The following is a 12,856-nucleotide window of genomic DNA, read 5'->3' as shown; positions in this document are numbered from 1 at the left end:
ACCAATTTGTAAGCATCATAAATGTTGACTTCATGCTCTCAACACTGAAATACATAATGAGTACAATGTATGTCTCACCTGAAAGTACCCTTGCCATCATCCTCCTTGATTTCCAGGCTGACGGTGAAGGTAAACAAGTCACTGTCAGGGGTGAGCGGAGCAGGCTGCTGAGATGACAGTATTGCCTTCTTAGCTGACCGCCGAAACGCTGTGGCGAAGCTGTACAGTATCCTACTCACCTGCAGGAGAAAGGTAGAAACACACAAAACACTTTACAATCAACTATAATGGGAAGGGCCAAAAAATATAGACCTACAGTTAAATGTTTTCTGTTTCAAGAGGCATTTATGACAGTTACTAACATCATTTATAGACAGTAGAAACTGTAACAGTGTTGGTAAAATGAACACAACTCTTCTATACCAATCACCACCCCACCCCCTCCTAAAAACACGAGCAACAGACAAGTTAGTTAGCCCATTAAAACTGAAATCTAATAGAAAACATTCACAGAGGAGATAAACAATATGACAAGGCAAAATACTGTAGTGTGCTTCTTTGGCCTTGGCAGCTTCTGTAGCTAAGATGTCGTGCAGACCATAAAATGGAGTTCTGGAAGCCAAATTTATCCACACTCGGCGAAGTAATCACTAAGTCATTAGTATCGATTAAAAACTGTACCAAACCTCTGCAGATCTGTTATGCCATTTTGTAATATGGGGCACTAAAAAGCTTACCTAATGACCCACTACTCTACTGACTGCAGATCCTCCAACCTATTAACCATTTTGAGTTTTAATCAACATACTGATTCACTTTTGCCTGTGTGGAGTGGAGGTATTGTTCCTATTAGCATTAAGCAGAGACAACTCAGCCCTACCAGAGACTGCACAATTCTGCTAAATCTCCAACTCCAAAGAGGAGCAGAGCTCGGGGAGGTCAGCTGAAGACTGCCAAGTGTGGGAAACTGGGTGGTAATGATTTATTTATATTCACTAAATGTACTTTTCCACTCACAAGAGTTTAGATTTGTGAGCTTTGCATTTAGGACGTGGTATTTGATTTTATTTCTGATCGTAACTACACAGACATGTGTGTGTGATAACAAACAGAGCGTTCCCCCAACTAGGGGCCCACAGCACAGTGGTTTTGGATGATCTCTAATTCTGGTAAACAGCAGAGCTTGGGGGTTAGTGACTGAGCGTTGGTGTGGGGAAACTGCTGTTATCAATAAATAACAACACTCTTTTGGTTTTTTTCGAGGCCAGAGTATAAAGCAGCTCCTAACCTCTCCTACAAAAAGCCTTTGTTATGTTCTCAGTGCAGTAAAAGGATGATAGGGCATCGCAGGGGGTTTGTTTATTGAGAAACGCTGGGGGGACTGGATGTAAGAGATGGAAAATAAGTGGAGTTAGATGGGGGTGACCCCCTGTATGGATGAAATTATGACAAATGGCACAAGAGAATTGCTGTTTTGTACTGTTCCAATCAATGCTAGAGTCAAAACTGACCGTTATCAACTGTATGCAAATGGCCTTTTTATTCTTTGTGTACACTGTGAAGAACCTTTATCAGGACGTGGACAGTTGTACTGCAAAAATATTAATCCTGACTAGGGCTGGGCGGTATGACCTAAAATTCATATCACGGTATAAATCGAATCCCTTCACGGTAACGGTATATATCGCGGTATAAATTTAGGTGTAAAAGTTATAATAGAAGTGTTTCTGAATGGGTTTTGTAGTCCCTTAGCAAAGCTAAATTGATTAAAAAAACAACAACAACAACAAAAGCAAAGATATAATGTATTTTTTAGAGCATTTATTGTGAAGAATGCAGATCTCAAAGCTCAAAATTAAAACCCAGTACTCTATGGTGCAAAATGTCCCCTGGGATCTATATCAAAAGGTAATTTCCTTCTTTTAGCAAAATCCTAAATGACTGAGTTGTGTTTTTTCCACCTGGACCTTTATGCTCTGCCATTTCTCCTCTAATCATCACGCTGTAACCTGTGACAGGCTGTTATGATACCACAACTATCACACATTCACATATGGAGTTTTTTGTGGAGCCCCTAGCATCACATAGGTTTACATTACTAAAGGTTTATGACAGACTCTCTTGCTGAAAACCAACTCCCGTGTGCGCATGGCGAGAGAGAAGGAGAGACGCTGTGCTGCCGCCAGAGGAGACACTGAATGAGTTCCCTCTGAGCGGTAAGTCGCTAAAAGAGTCTGAGAAGTCCGGGGCTGTTCATAAAACATTAACTCACTGACTCACAAGTTCTCCAGCAACACATGTTGCACGTGCTACGCTAAATCACGGACGTGAACCAGCTCCTCTTGCTCCGCTGTCTCTGTGCTCGCAGCCATTTTCACACTGAGGCAGGTGTGATGACGTCATCGACGATAGGACGGTAGAGCGCAAACCTCTACCGTGGACCAAATTTATATCATTTCTACCGTCTACCGCATATACCGTGCAGCCCTAATCCTGACATGTATTTTAGGCAGATATTGGGTGCTTCTCTTGTAAAAAGGGAAACATTCTGCCACTCTGTCTTTGAAATGTAGTATTTTTTAGGCAAATTGTAAAATACCCAACATAAGTAATGCTGTAAAGCCCTGTGAGGCAAATTGTAATTTGTGATATTGGGCTTTATAAATAAAATTGAATTGAATTGAATTGAATTGAACTGAATTGAATTGAACTAGAATTACTGCCTCGCGGTTGTGTGCCTCTGTGAACCATTCAAGTTGCGGTTACAGTTTACATCTACGTCTGTGAAAACAGTAACGCTTCACACACATCTTCAATCATGTAGCACAGAAGATCTATAAAATCAGCACAGTTTCAAGGTGGGCACCCAAAACTAGTGTCACCACCACCAGGTTATGACACTTGAGTAATGGCCAGAAAAATGTTCTTGCAGAACATTATATTGTCATGGTGAAGTTGACCTTTGACCTTTTGGATATGTAATATCATCACTTCATCATTTTACTCTGATAGACATTTGTGTAAAATTTTCTCATAATTAGCATATGGCCAAAAATGTAAACCTCCCTGTAACCTCCCTTTTTTGTTAAGCTCTCCAATGAACTGGGCATAACAACATGTTTTGTGAGGTCACAGTGACTTTGACCTTTGAACTTGGACAACCAAATTCTAATCACTTCATTCTTGAGTCCAAGTGGATATGTGTCATTTGACACAAATATGAAGCTTTGGGACATTTTTAACTGATGTCAGACCAACAGTCTGTATCCGTTTGTCAGTGACCAATGTTAGTCTCTATGACTATGTGATTTAATTTGTGTTAGGAACCCAAATCTGTTGAGTGAAACAAATCTCTTAAAGCCATACTGAGTTGATAAGCACTAGATATACATCTCTGGACAGGAGCAGCAAGTTTAAGGGCACGCAAAGGGAGTGTGGGTATGAGAGTCAGCTGAGCTCTGCAGCATCATCAACACCAGAAAACTGGGAATTGTTAGCTACTACCCTTGGGGCCTGACTAGGAGGTCTGGCACACAGGAGGTGGAGTAGGACTGAGGAGGTGGTTTGCTTTATGTATGCACAGTTCAGCTCCAAAATCCACAAAACTGTTTAGAAAATGAAATTACACAGAATCTCCAAAAAAAAAAGCATGATTATAAAACTTGAAAGTACTTACAGTGATAACTTCCATAAAAGACAGAAATGAATTTGCCTCAAGTTTCTTATTTCTCTTTCCAAATGATCAGATTTCTGAAATTATAAGTAAAGAATGCTTCAGATGCTCTTAACAATTTGATTAAATAATTGGGTCAGTTGCCTAAAGCAAATAAGACAGCTGAGTCAAATAAGGAAGAAGATAGTTTTAGGCCAGCTGTGATGGCCCGCCACGAGGTTTTCTCAGATCAGAAAGTTTGTGTGGGCATTTGGGTTAAGAGATATTGTAATTCCCCTACTGACAGTATTGCTTAAAGAAACACAAAATATATAAAGTTATTGTCCAAAAAATGCTGAAAAGAGAGCCACACATAGATTTAAATATCTATGGCCTGGTGATGCATATGTTGCAATACCCATAAATAGCCACCATGTATAGGCAGTAAGTGCTGTATAACACAAGGGCATGATAAGGTCAACAAATTAGATTGACCTGGTGAGGTTATTTCTATTCAATAAAATTCTTAACTGCTCTTGTACGGTCTCACCACCATTGACTGTTGTGTTTATATTTTGTTGCCTTTGCAGAAGCCCCAGTGATTGAAGGCTTTGGTAGGAGTTTTGGTTCGGCTGCTTTTTGTGGACGGGGTCGGCGGAAGACTTGCATATTTCTTTGGATGGTGAGTTTTAAGATGGGAAGAGAGATTTGTAGTGTTTCCATGTTAAGTCCCAACTTCTTTATTGTGTAGCTTACAATCACTTTGTTCTCTGGCTTCCCTTTATTGTTTAGTTTAAAACCAAAGAACCACGAAACAGGTACATTTGCATTCTTTCTGGTAACGTGAGTGAACATATTTCCTGCTGGAGTTAGAGCTACATGGGTAATGACACTTTGCATTAGTTGTATGCTAGCGTGTTGTTACTTTTTTTATGATACGTCAAGCCACAACAACACTGTGAAGTGTAAAGAAAGCAAGAAAGAGAGAGAAAGAGACTGAATATAGCACAAAATTCATAACAGTCATTGCATAACTGAACATCTTTCTGACACTGTGGACACGTAAGGACCATTATTGTGACCAACCAACATCGTGTTGAATGATAATCTCGTCCTAATGCCCAAGCCTAGCGGGTATGCAATCAAAACATTACCTCTAACAAGATCAAATTAATGACAAAGTACAGTGCTTTCAGATAACTTGGGAGTTCTTAACACTGGGTTTGAGGCTGATGTGAGACATATGACTGGAGCAGCTTTTTCCTGAAGAAGTAGGAACCGATGGGCTGACTCACTTCAGTCTAACAGTGCAAATAAGAGGCCAAAAAAAAGGATGGAGGCATTTTAGATTGGTTTGTTGCTGGGGGTTTGGAAGGAAGAGAAAGGCGGGTGCAAGAGGAAGAGTGTGGAGAAGAAGAGAGGTAAGAGAGAGCCGAAGACAGTGATGTCTGGTTGCTAAGCAAAAAAGAAAGTGAAGTACTTCTGGGGATTATCTATGTGTGGATTTGTGTGTGTGTATGTGTGAATGCATTAGTGTTTTAGTGGGAGCATGTGTGTTTCGGGTGGGTGCCTGGGAAACTGGAAAGTAGGATGATGTGGGTCTGATAAAGTAGCATCTGTCTGGGGGCTCTAAGTGACATTGAAGGAGAGTGCTTCCATGAGAGTGGAATCAGGTCACTGAACACTGAAGCAGCACTTTAACCCAGTTTCGTGAGTGGATTCCCTATTCTCTTCCTTTATATTTCTGCTGAACCCACTCTATATGAGCAATGACACTTCCTCTACCATATAAGTTAGCTCGGGGGATTGTGTGTACATTGTGTTTGTGTATGATGTATATGTGCATAGCGGCGCAGCCTGCAGTGCATGACATAATCCCTTTGGGACCACTGACGAAGCTCCCACGCTGTTGCTAAACCCGGAGGAACAGGCTACAGGGAGATCGACATTTTAAGACAAGGTCAACCAGAATACTGCTGACACTAGTGTGTATACATGTATATGTACATGGGTGGAAGAGACAGAAAAAACAGAGAAGAGAGTGTCATGTGAAATGCAGAGCAGAGCATTTATAAGAGGAGCTTTTGCTCCCCCCTTGGTTCACCATCTGAATAGCATGAACACTGCTTGCTGTTTTTCTTTCTGTATGTGTGAACTACACCAGAGTGTAGGATGGTCTTCTCTCGTGAAAAAAATGGAAAGAAACTGTCTGCTTTTTGTTTAAAGGGCATTGGTAGGCAATCTACGCTTCTACCTCACTTCTTTTTTAAAACTCATCCATCGTTCAAAACCTTTTAGCTTTTAGTTTAATCTCATCAAATAAATGGAACAAATTACAAGATGTATTGAAATTAGACAGCTGTGTGTCAGTAGATCATTTTAACTGTATGCTATGGTTACTGTTCAGTGTTCCTGCTTTGGTTAATTCACAGACATGGTTGTTATTTTTTGTTTTTATTCAACATTTTTACATTTTATTGTGTTATTGCTGTTGTTGTTTTTGTTGTTGTTGTGCATCCTTCCTCCCTAGGAGACTTGTTTATTTATGTTTACTTTTTGTCATTTTACTGTTTTTATTGTTGTTTATCATTCTTGTCCCACACCTTTGCTAGTTATTTATTATTTGACTTTTTCATCTCTTCATTGTGGTTGTTTTTAGGGATGCACGATACTGGATTTTTTTGCCAGTATCCAATATGCCAATTTATAACAACTTATTTTGCCGATAACCGATACCAATGTTTATATATCCACTTTTTTCCCCACCTAATTTTAGTGATCATCAAGTCTCTTTTGTATTGGAATTAATATCATATTATATGTTCATACTCTTAGCGTGACAGCCCACCCGCAGATGGAGTCATGAAATACGATACTTTTGCATGTAATATTAATTTATTGTGCAAAATAAGAAAAAGCATGTTGGCCGATTATGATAATTCATTTTAAAGCCAATATCGGTAATATACCGATATATACCGATATATACCAATATACCGATGACATGCCGCTATCGTCGTGCATCCCTAGCTGTGGTCATGTATCATATATTCTTATGCCCGTATGAATGGATATTCAGTGCAGTGCCATAATACTTTAATCCTCAGTCAATTTTCCCTGTGAAAACACAAGGGTTGATGATGGTAATGATCATGTGAGTTTGGGTTAAATGATAGGTTTGCAATTATTCACGTCTGACTTAAAACACATGTCAGGAAAGCCATGGAAGAATACTTCCTGGTGTCAGATCTGATGGGCGTGCTGCCACACCTGTATAGACACTTCCAGAAGTCCTATTTGAACATTTAACATTGATACAGGTTTTGCTTGAAGTAAATAAAAGGAAAGTGCTCGGAGTAAATGGCCTTTAAATACTCCTTACTGATGTGCTCCCAATGGATGTGATGAGAGACAAACTTTCTACTTAATACTTAAACTAGTAGTACTGCCTTGTGGTTGTGTGCCTCCACCGATCAGTTTACATGCAGTTTACATCCATGTCTGTCTGGACCATACACTGTATATAAAGATGGACGATACGTCTCCACATCCCCTCACTGTACAGAAGTTAAGCTAAAATATCCTAGATACAGCTGCTGCCATCTTGCTCTGGTGAAGTCATTCGGAGCCACAGCCTACATATTAGCAATCTTTGCAGTATCGAGTTTCCCACCCTTATACCCATCTGATCAATAACGAGCAGCACCACTGAATGTAAACCCACCAACTGGCTCACAGTTGTCAATCATGTTGTAAAATCTCTGTAATATGACATTAAATAACTAATTAAAACCAAACTTATCAGAAAAACAAATTCTTGAACATATAGCAGCCTGATAAAAACTACTTTGTATGACAGAAACCTTCTTGGAGAAAAATGTATTTGATGGGTAATTTGAGTTTTCAGGCTGGCCCATGTTCCATCCACTTACATGGAAAGGGCAGACTTTATGACCTGTGCTGCAGCCAGCCACCAGGGGGTGATCAAGATGTCATCTGGTGTTATATACAGTTATGTACAGGTCCAGATTTACATAATACATGTAGTGAAGATCTCTGGGGAATTTAATAAAAGGTATCTAGTGTATTTTTTTTGCTGAAATATAAGTTAACTATATTGACATGGGTGATTCCAGGGAATATTTTCCAGTGAGAAACATGCTGTCTTTACTTGGAGGCTATTTTTACAGAAGAGTACAGAGGACTGAGAGTGAGCTTATCACATGGTACAACAAATATCACCTGCAGCTTAATATCAGCAAAATGAAACGGTTTGTGGTGGACTACCAGAGACACAGGATAGGAGACTGAGTGGTAGCCATGACAGTAGACAATGCTTCAAATGGGGTCTTGACCTTTGACCACCAAAAACGTAATGCCTCTGGCCAAGACTGTCGCCAGCGCAGAGGCATGAAAAATTTGAACCTATCCACTAAATGAATCTTCAGTAAACATACTGCAGTTGCACATAAATTAAACAACCAACAATCAGTTAATGACTGACTCCTCACCGCTTCTTGGATTTGGCAGCGGAACACATGGATCCTGAAGATCTCAGCATTGAAGTGGCTCTCAGTGAAAGCAAAACAGTCGCTCTCTGGTGTGCCATCATGGCCTCGCACACAGAACAGAATCTTGTAGATAGGGTAGTTGGCGATCTCTGTACTGGCGTTGGGGTCCAGCAACCTGTTACAATATCAATAAAAATGTGGCCGTAAGATATCTTCAAAGTTGCTGCTGCAGGATGAGATCTGTCATGTGTGTTTGTGTTCTCCAAGTATGCATGTTTTATGTACACTCATGTATGTTACAGTACACTGTCGAATTGTAACCAATAATCCATATGTTCCCCCTACCTGACAGTGCCCTCGGACACGCCTGGCACGGACAGTGTGACATCCAGGGGGACTTGGCACTGCCCTCTGAGGATACTCATCATACGGAGGGCCTCTACCTCACTGCGGGGGGCGTTGACAGAGGCACACCCCAGATATGTCAGCTGGCTGAACACAACACTGTCCTCATCTGGGATGGGACTGCTAGGACTGCCATCTGATGATGATTCGTCTGCTGCAGAGGGGTAACAGATTGGGAGAGGGGTGCAAAGAGAGCAGAAGAAACGATTTGATTATTTTAAAACTCCTGCTATGATTTTATGTCTAGTAGGAGAGGAGATAGTGAGAAGCTCAACAGCCATATCAGTCTGTAAAATTAATGCCACAACTGAATAAGGGTGACAAGTAAATGAAAAGAAAATGGCAAGTCATCTACTACGAAGATAAAGAGGCATCGAGGGAAGCGGAAAGACTTTGAGTGTGCTGTATGATTAAGAGACCTGGGTGTTTCTGTGATTTTACTCTGAATGACTTAGAAACACATCTATAAGCAGATGATAAGAGCCATTGTGTGAGATTAGGCAGTCGCAAGAAAAGAGGATAAGAAAAGTGGCACCACGGCTCACCTCTGTACGACCTCTCATTCAGCTCACTCTCCTGAGCCGTCTGAACAGGAAGCACCATCTCCAACTTGGGTGGTGGCACTGCGCTCAGAGGGTCAGCGCCTGGCGGTACAGGTGACGCTGTAGTGGGAAGTGGGCCATGGTCTCCCCCACCGAGGCTGTCCATTGCTGCTTCTGATCTGAGCCCGGCGTCAGCTACTGATGGGTCCATGAGGACATCCTCTAACTCCCTCTGGAGCTGCTGCTCGCTTCCATTCCCCACAATCTGATACGCACACAGGGAGGAGGAGAAACACACGCACACAGAAACAGACATGAACCCAATCACACCAAGGAGCAGGGAAAAAAAGAGGCATGAAAATAAAAACATTGAGTATAAGAAACCAATAACACACAAGAACAGATGCTGAAAAAAAATCATTGTAGTTATCACCCTAACACACTGAATTTAAACGAATCTTCAACTACATTACAATTTTCTCTTCCAGTAGTGGCTGTACCCTTTATAGTGATTTGTAATTCACTTGATGTGACTGTTTAAAGGGGAGAGAGGTCCTGAACATCTTCATTACATTTCATTCAATATTAGTGATTAGTAGACATGTGAGTTTGAGTTGTGAAACACCTGTATCAAGACATTAGATGAGCCATGCCAACACTAACTGTGGAGCTTATTTTAAGGTAAGAGATAGTGATCAAAGACCAAACTTAAGGCCAGACAAATCATGAGGTGCCACAAAAGGAGGCAAGGCCCCATTTTCTCTACCTGCTGGCAGCGGCCGGATGTTAGGTAAGAAATGGAGAGCAGATCTAAGCTGCAGAGGACACTGCTGTGCTGAACAATATTAAAAAGGAACGGAGAATTAAAGAAATACTTCACCCACCCCAAATTACCATTTGTATTTAAATTCCTTACCCAGTGTTACACTGAATTTGTTTTTCTCGCATGCCTCCACAGTGTCCACACTGAACAACATTTTCAATGAAGATGCACGGCAGCCGTGCTCAAACACCAGAACAACGCATCACAGCACTCACGCACTCCCGAGTGCCTGTTTTTCAGGGCGCAACGGCTGCGCTTTGAGATAAACCAAGTTCAACTTTTGGAACGCAGCAGCACACACCGAATGTCATGTGAAGAGGAACAACCAATAACAGTCGACATATATCTTTCTCTTCTTTCGTAAATATGGAAAAGTTGGTCATTTTGGTGTGCCATGGGCGATATGCTCACACACTTTTAAACAGCGCCTAGAAGAAGATCAGCTCTGCACTCAGGATTTCAGGTAAATAAGCTATGATACACTACTTGTTAAGGTTGCTTAACAACCTCAGACGCAACCTACCGCCGCACTCCTGAAAGCTGGCTCAAAAAAGGCACAATGCCCAGTGCGTGACCTCACCTTTTCCAAGCGGTTAAAGACGCAGCATGTGTACCGCCTCTTACATTGTTTGTGCAGTATTATCAAAGTCTTGTTTATCCAGTTGTACACCCAGTACTTTCCAAACACATGCATTTTCACTACCTTAGCATTTAAAACTAAACTGAAAGTGAAGCTTATCTGTGCTCTCTTCAAAGCCAAACTCCATTAACAAAAACAGCAATTTTACCGTGCTGAACTTGGGAGCTGCTGGTCTATCGCTGCCTCAATCAGTTAGTTTGTTTGTGTTATTGTGTGACCTTGGTGAATCCAAACTTACCCTTAAAACACCAAAGTCACACAGTAAAACAAACAAGCTAAGATGCAAGTGGTAGACCAGCAGCTCCCGTATTGAGTGAGGTAAAATTAAAACTGGCTTTGAAGAAGCTTAGACAAGTTTCACTTTTAGTTCAGTTTTAAATACTAAGGTTTTAGCAAAAAAGCATGTGCTTGGGAAGTACTGAGCATGCACCTGCATAAATGAGACTTGAATTATACTGCATGAGTTGTGTAAGACTTTTTAAACAGAATACTTCATATAGTTTTGCTGTTGCTAAACGTGGACCCCTACGACTTCAATTCATCATGAAATTTCTCCTATTTTGGATTCTTTATTCACCAGGGAGGCATGCAAGAGCAACAAAGTTTTCTTCACAAATTCATTGTAACACAGGGTGAGTAATTGTTATACAAATGACCATTTGGGGAGTTGAAGCTTTACAAATAGATATTTCTCAGCCTTCGTGATATGTGTTATTACTGCATGGTTAAATATTCAGGTTTAATTTTCCAAGTAGGCTTTCCATGTATAGACAGCCATACATAATATCAGTGACTCAGGGCTATATGGTTATTTGTTCAATGCTGTTAGACTTAAGGAATTATCTAATGCAGAATGGATACTACAGCTACAGTGTCTATGTTAAGAGTTCTAGTGCCATCTAAGGGGGGGGAAAAAGAGTATCATTTGAAGACTGACTATATTTAGGTGCACACGTCTGACATAACTGCATCACTATGCAACTGTGGTGGGCCTTGTGATTTACAGGTAGTACTAAAAGCCTGGGAAACTGTCAGATACAACCACAGCCCTACACATGAGAATATCTATCACTACCATCATCAAAACCTGAGTGATAAAAAACACTGGCTAGGGCCATCACTCAACAGCTGGCAAAAATACAGAGAGCACAAATAATCACAGACAGAATCACCACGGAATCACATCACAGAAAGAGCGGAAAATAGATAGATACAAGCAAGAGAGAGAAACGAAGAGAGAAAAAGGGGAAAGATAGCGAGAGAAGAGACTGACCTTAAAGCTGACCCCTTCCTCAGAAATCACCTGCATAACAAACAACAAGTTTAGACACACTGACCCCTCTCTGACTGGATGGGCTGACTGGGAGGGAAATGTGCACAAGAGTGTGTCGGCGAGAACCAATACATGATGTCTGGATGACAAAGTGTCAGTGAATGGAGTGATTTTACCACTACATATTGAGAACAGTGGATGTGCGTGGGGTACTGCTTCTGCTCCCTCAGACAGCGGACAGACAGCTGCCGCTAAAACGGACACCTCATCTCAGTTTGCCATTAAAATAAGTGCAATCTGTACTCAAGCTGTATACAAAACCAAATTCTCTCATCTTCAAGCACAGCACATAACAGGAAAAATGTGTGACGTCTTCCTATCAACCGACTTTGCAATATCCGTGCTCTGCTGGCGCCATCTTGTGGTATCATTGCAACATCAAGTCAATCACATTACAAAGAAACAGGTAGAGTACAGTAACAACATAATGGACACAGTATGAACATGCAAGCCAGCTACTTAGGTAAATTCAATAAAAGGAGGTGTTATAACTAGTAAAGTGAAAGTGAAATATGAGAGGAGAGGAGAGGAGAGGAGAGGAGAGGAGAGAAACCTGAAACCATTAGGGACACACACAGGATGGTGGCTGGTAGCTACATTTCCTCAGAAAGTCTTAGGACACGCCCCGGTCACGAAACGCCATTATTTTCCCAGACAATGAGTTCAAAGCACTCGCAGCTGCATCGACAAACTGTTTGTAAACTAATATCTGCTGAGTGAGTGCTAACTGAAGCGCAGAGGGCATACTGTATGTCAAACATACCGTGGTACAATAGCACAAGCTGTATACTAACAGAAGCAGCTGATCGACTGCAGATGTTCTCCCGAAGTTAAGTAGTCAGCTTTTCAGACACTGAATGACAAACTGGTAAAATATCAGCTGACTTGTCTTACACTTTCAGCTCACACACAAAAAAAGTGTTTTCTCCAGACTTGCAAAGATGACACCT

General features: G+C 41.1%; 1 protein-coding gene across 3 annotated transcripts in view; it reads right to left on the bottom strand.

Annotated features, from left to right (window-relative positions):
- Positions 1 to 12,856, bottom strand: part of LOC125905492 (rab GTPase-activating protein 1) — a 99,095-nt gene that overhangs the window by 72,524 nt on the left and 13,715 nt on the right. Inside the window, exons 3-7 of one of the 3 annotated variants that reach the window (XM_049603453.1) lie at positions 11,847 to 11,876; positions 9,114 to 9,375; positions 8,509 to 8,722; positions 8,164 to 8,338; positions 79 to 239 (exon numbers count right to left, since the gene is read on the bottom strand). In XM_049603453.1, the coding sequence (XP_049459410.1) occupies positions 79 to 239; positions 8,164 to 8,338; positions 8,509 to 8,722; positions 9,114 to 9,375; positions 11,847 to 11,876 (842 nt within the window). The remainder of the gene's footprint in view (positions 1 to 78; positions 240 to 8,163; positions 8,339 to 8,508; positions 8,723 to 9,113; positions 9,376 to 11,846; positions 11,877 to 12,856) is intronic. The other 2 variants (XM_049603455.1, XM_049603456.1) reach the window with 2 other exon arrangements.

This window comes from Epinephelus fuscoguttatus, linkage group LG18 (genome assembly GCF_011397635.1).
Source record: "Epinephelus fuscoguttatus linkage group LG18, E.fuscoguttatus.final_Chr_v1".
NCBI lineage: Eukaryota > Metazoa > Chordata > Actinopteri > Perciformes > Serranidae > Epinephelus > Epinephelus fuscoguttatus.
This window is presented reverse-complemented; position numbering and strand designations above follow the sequence as displayed.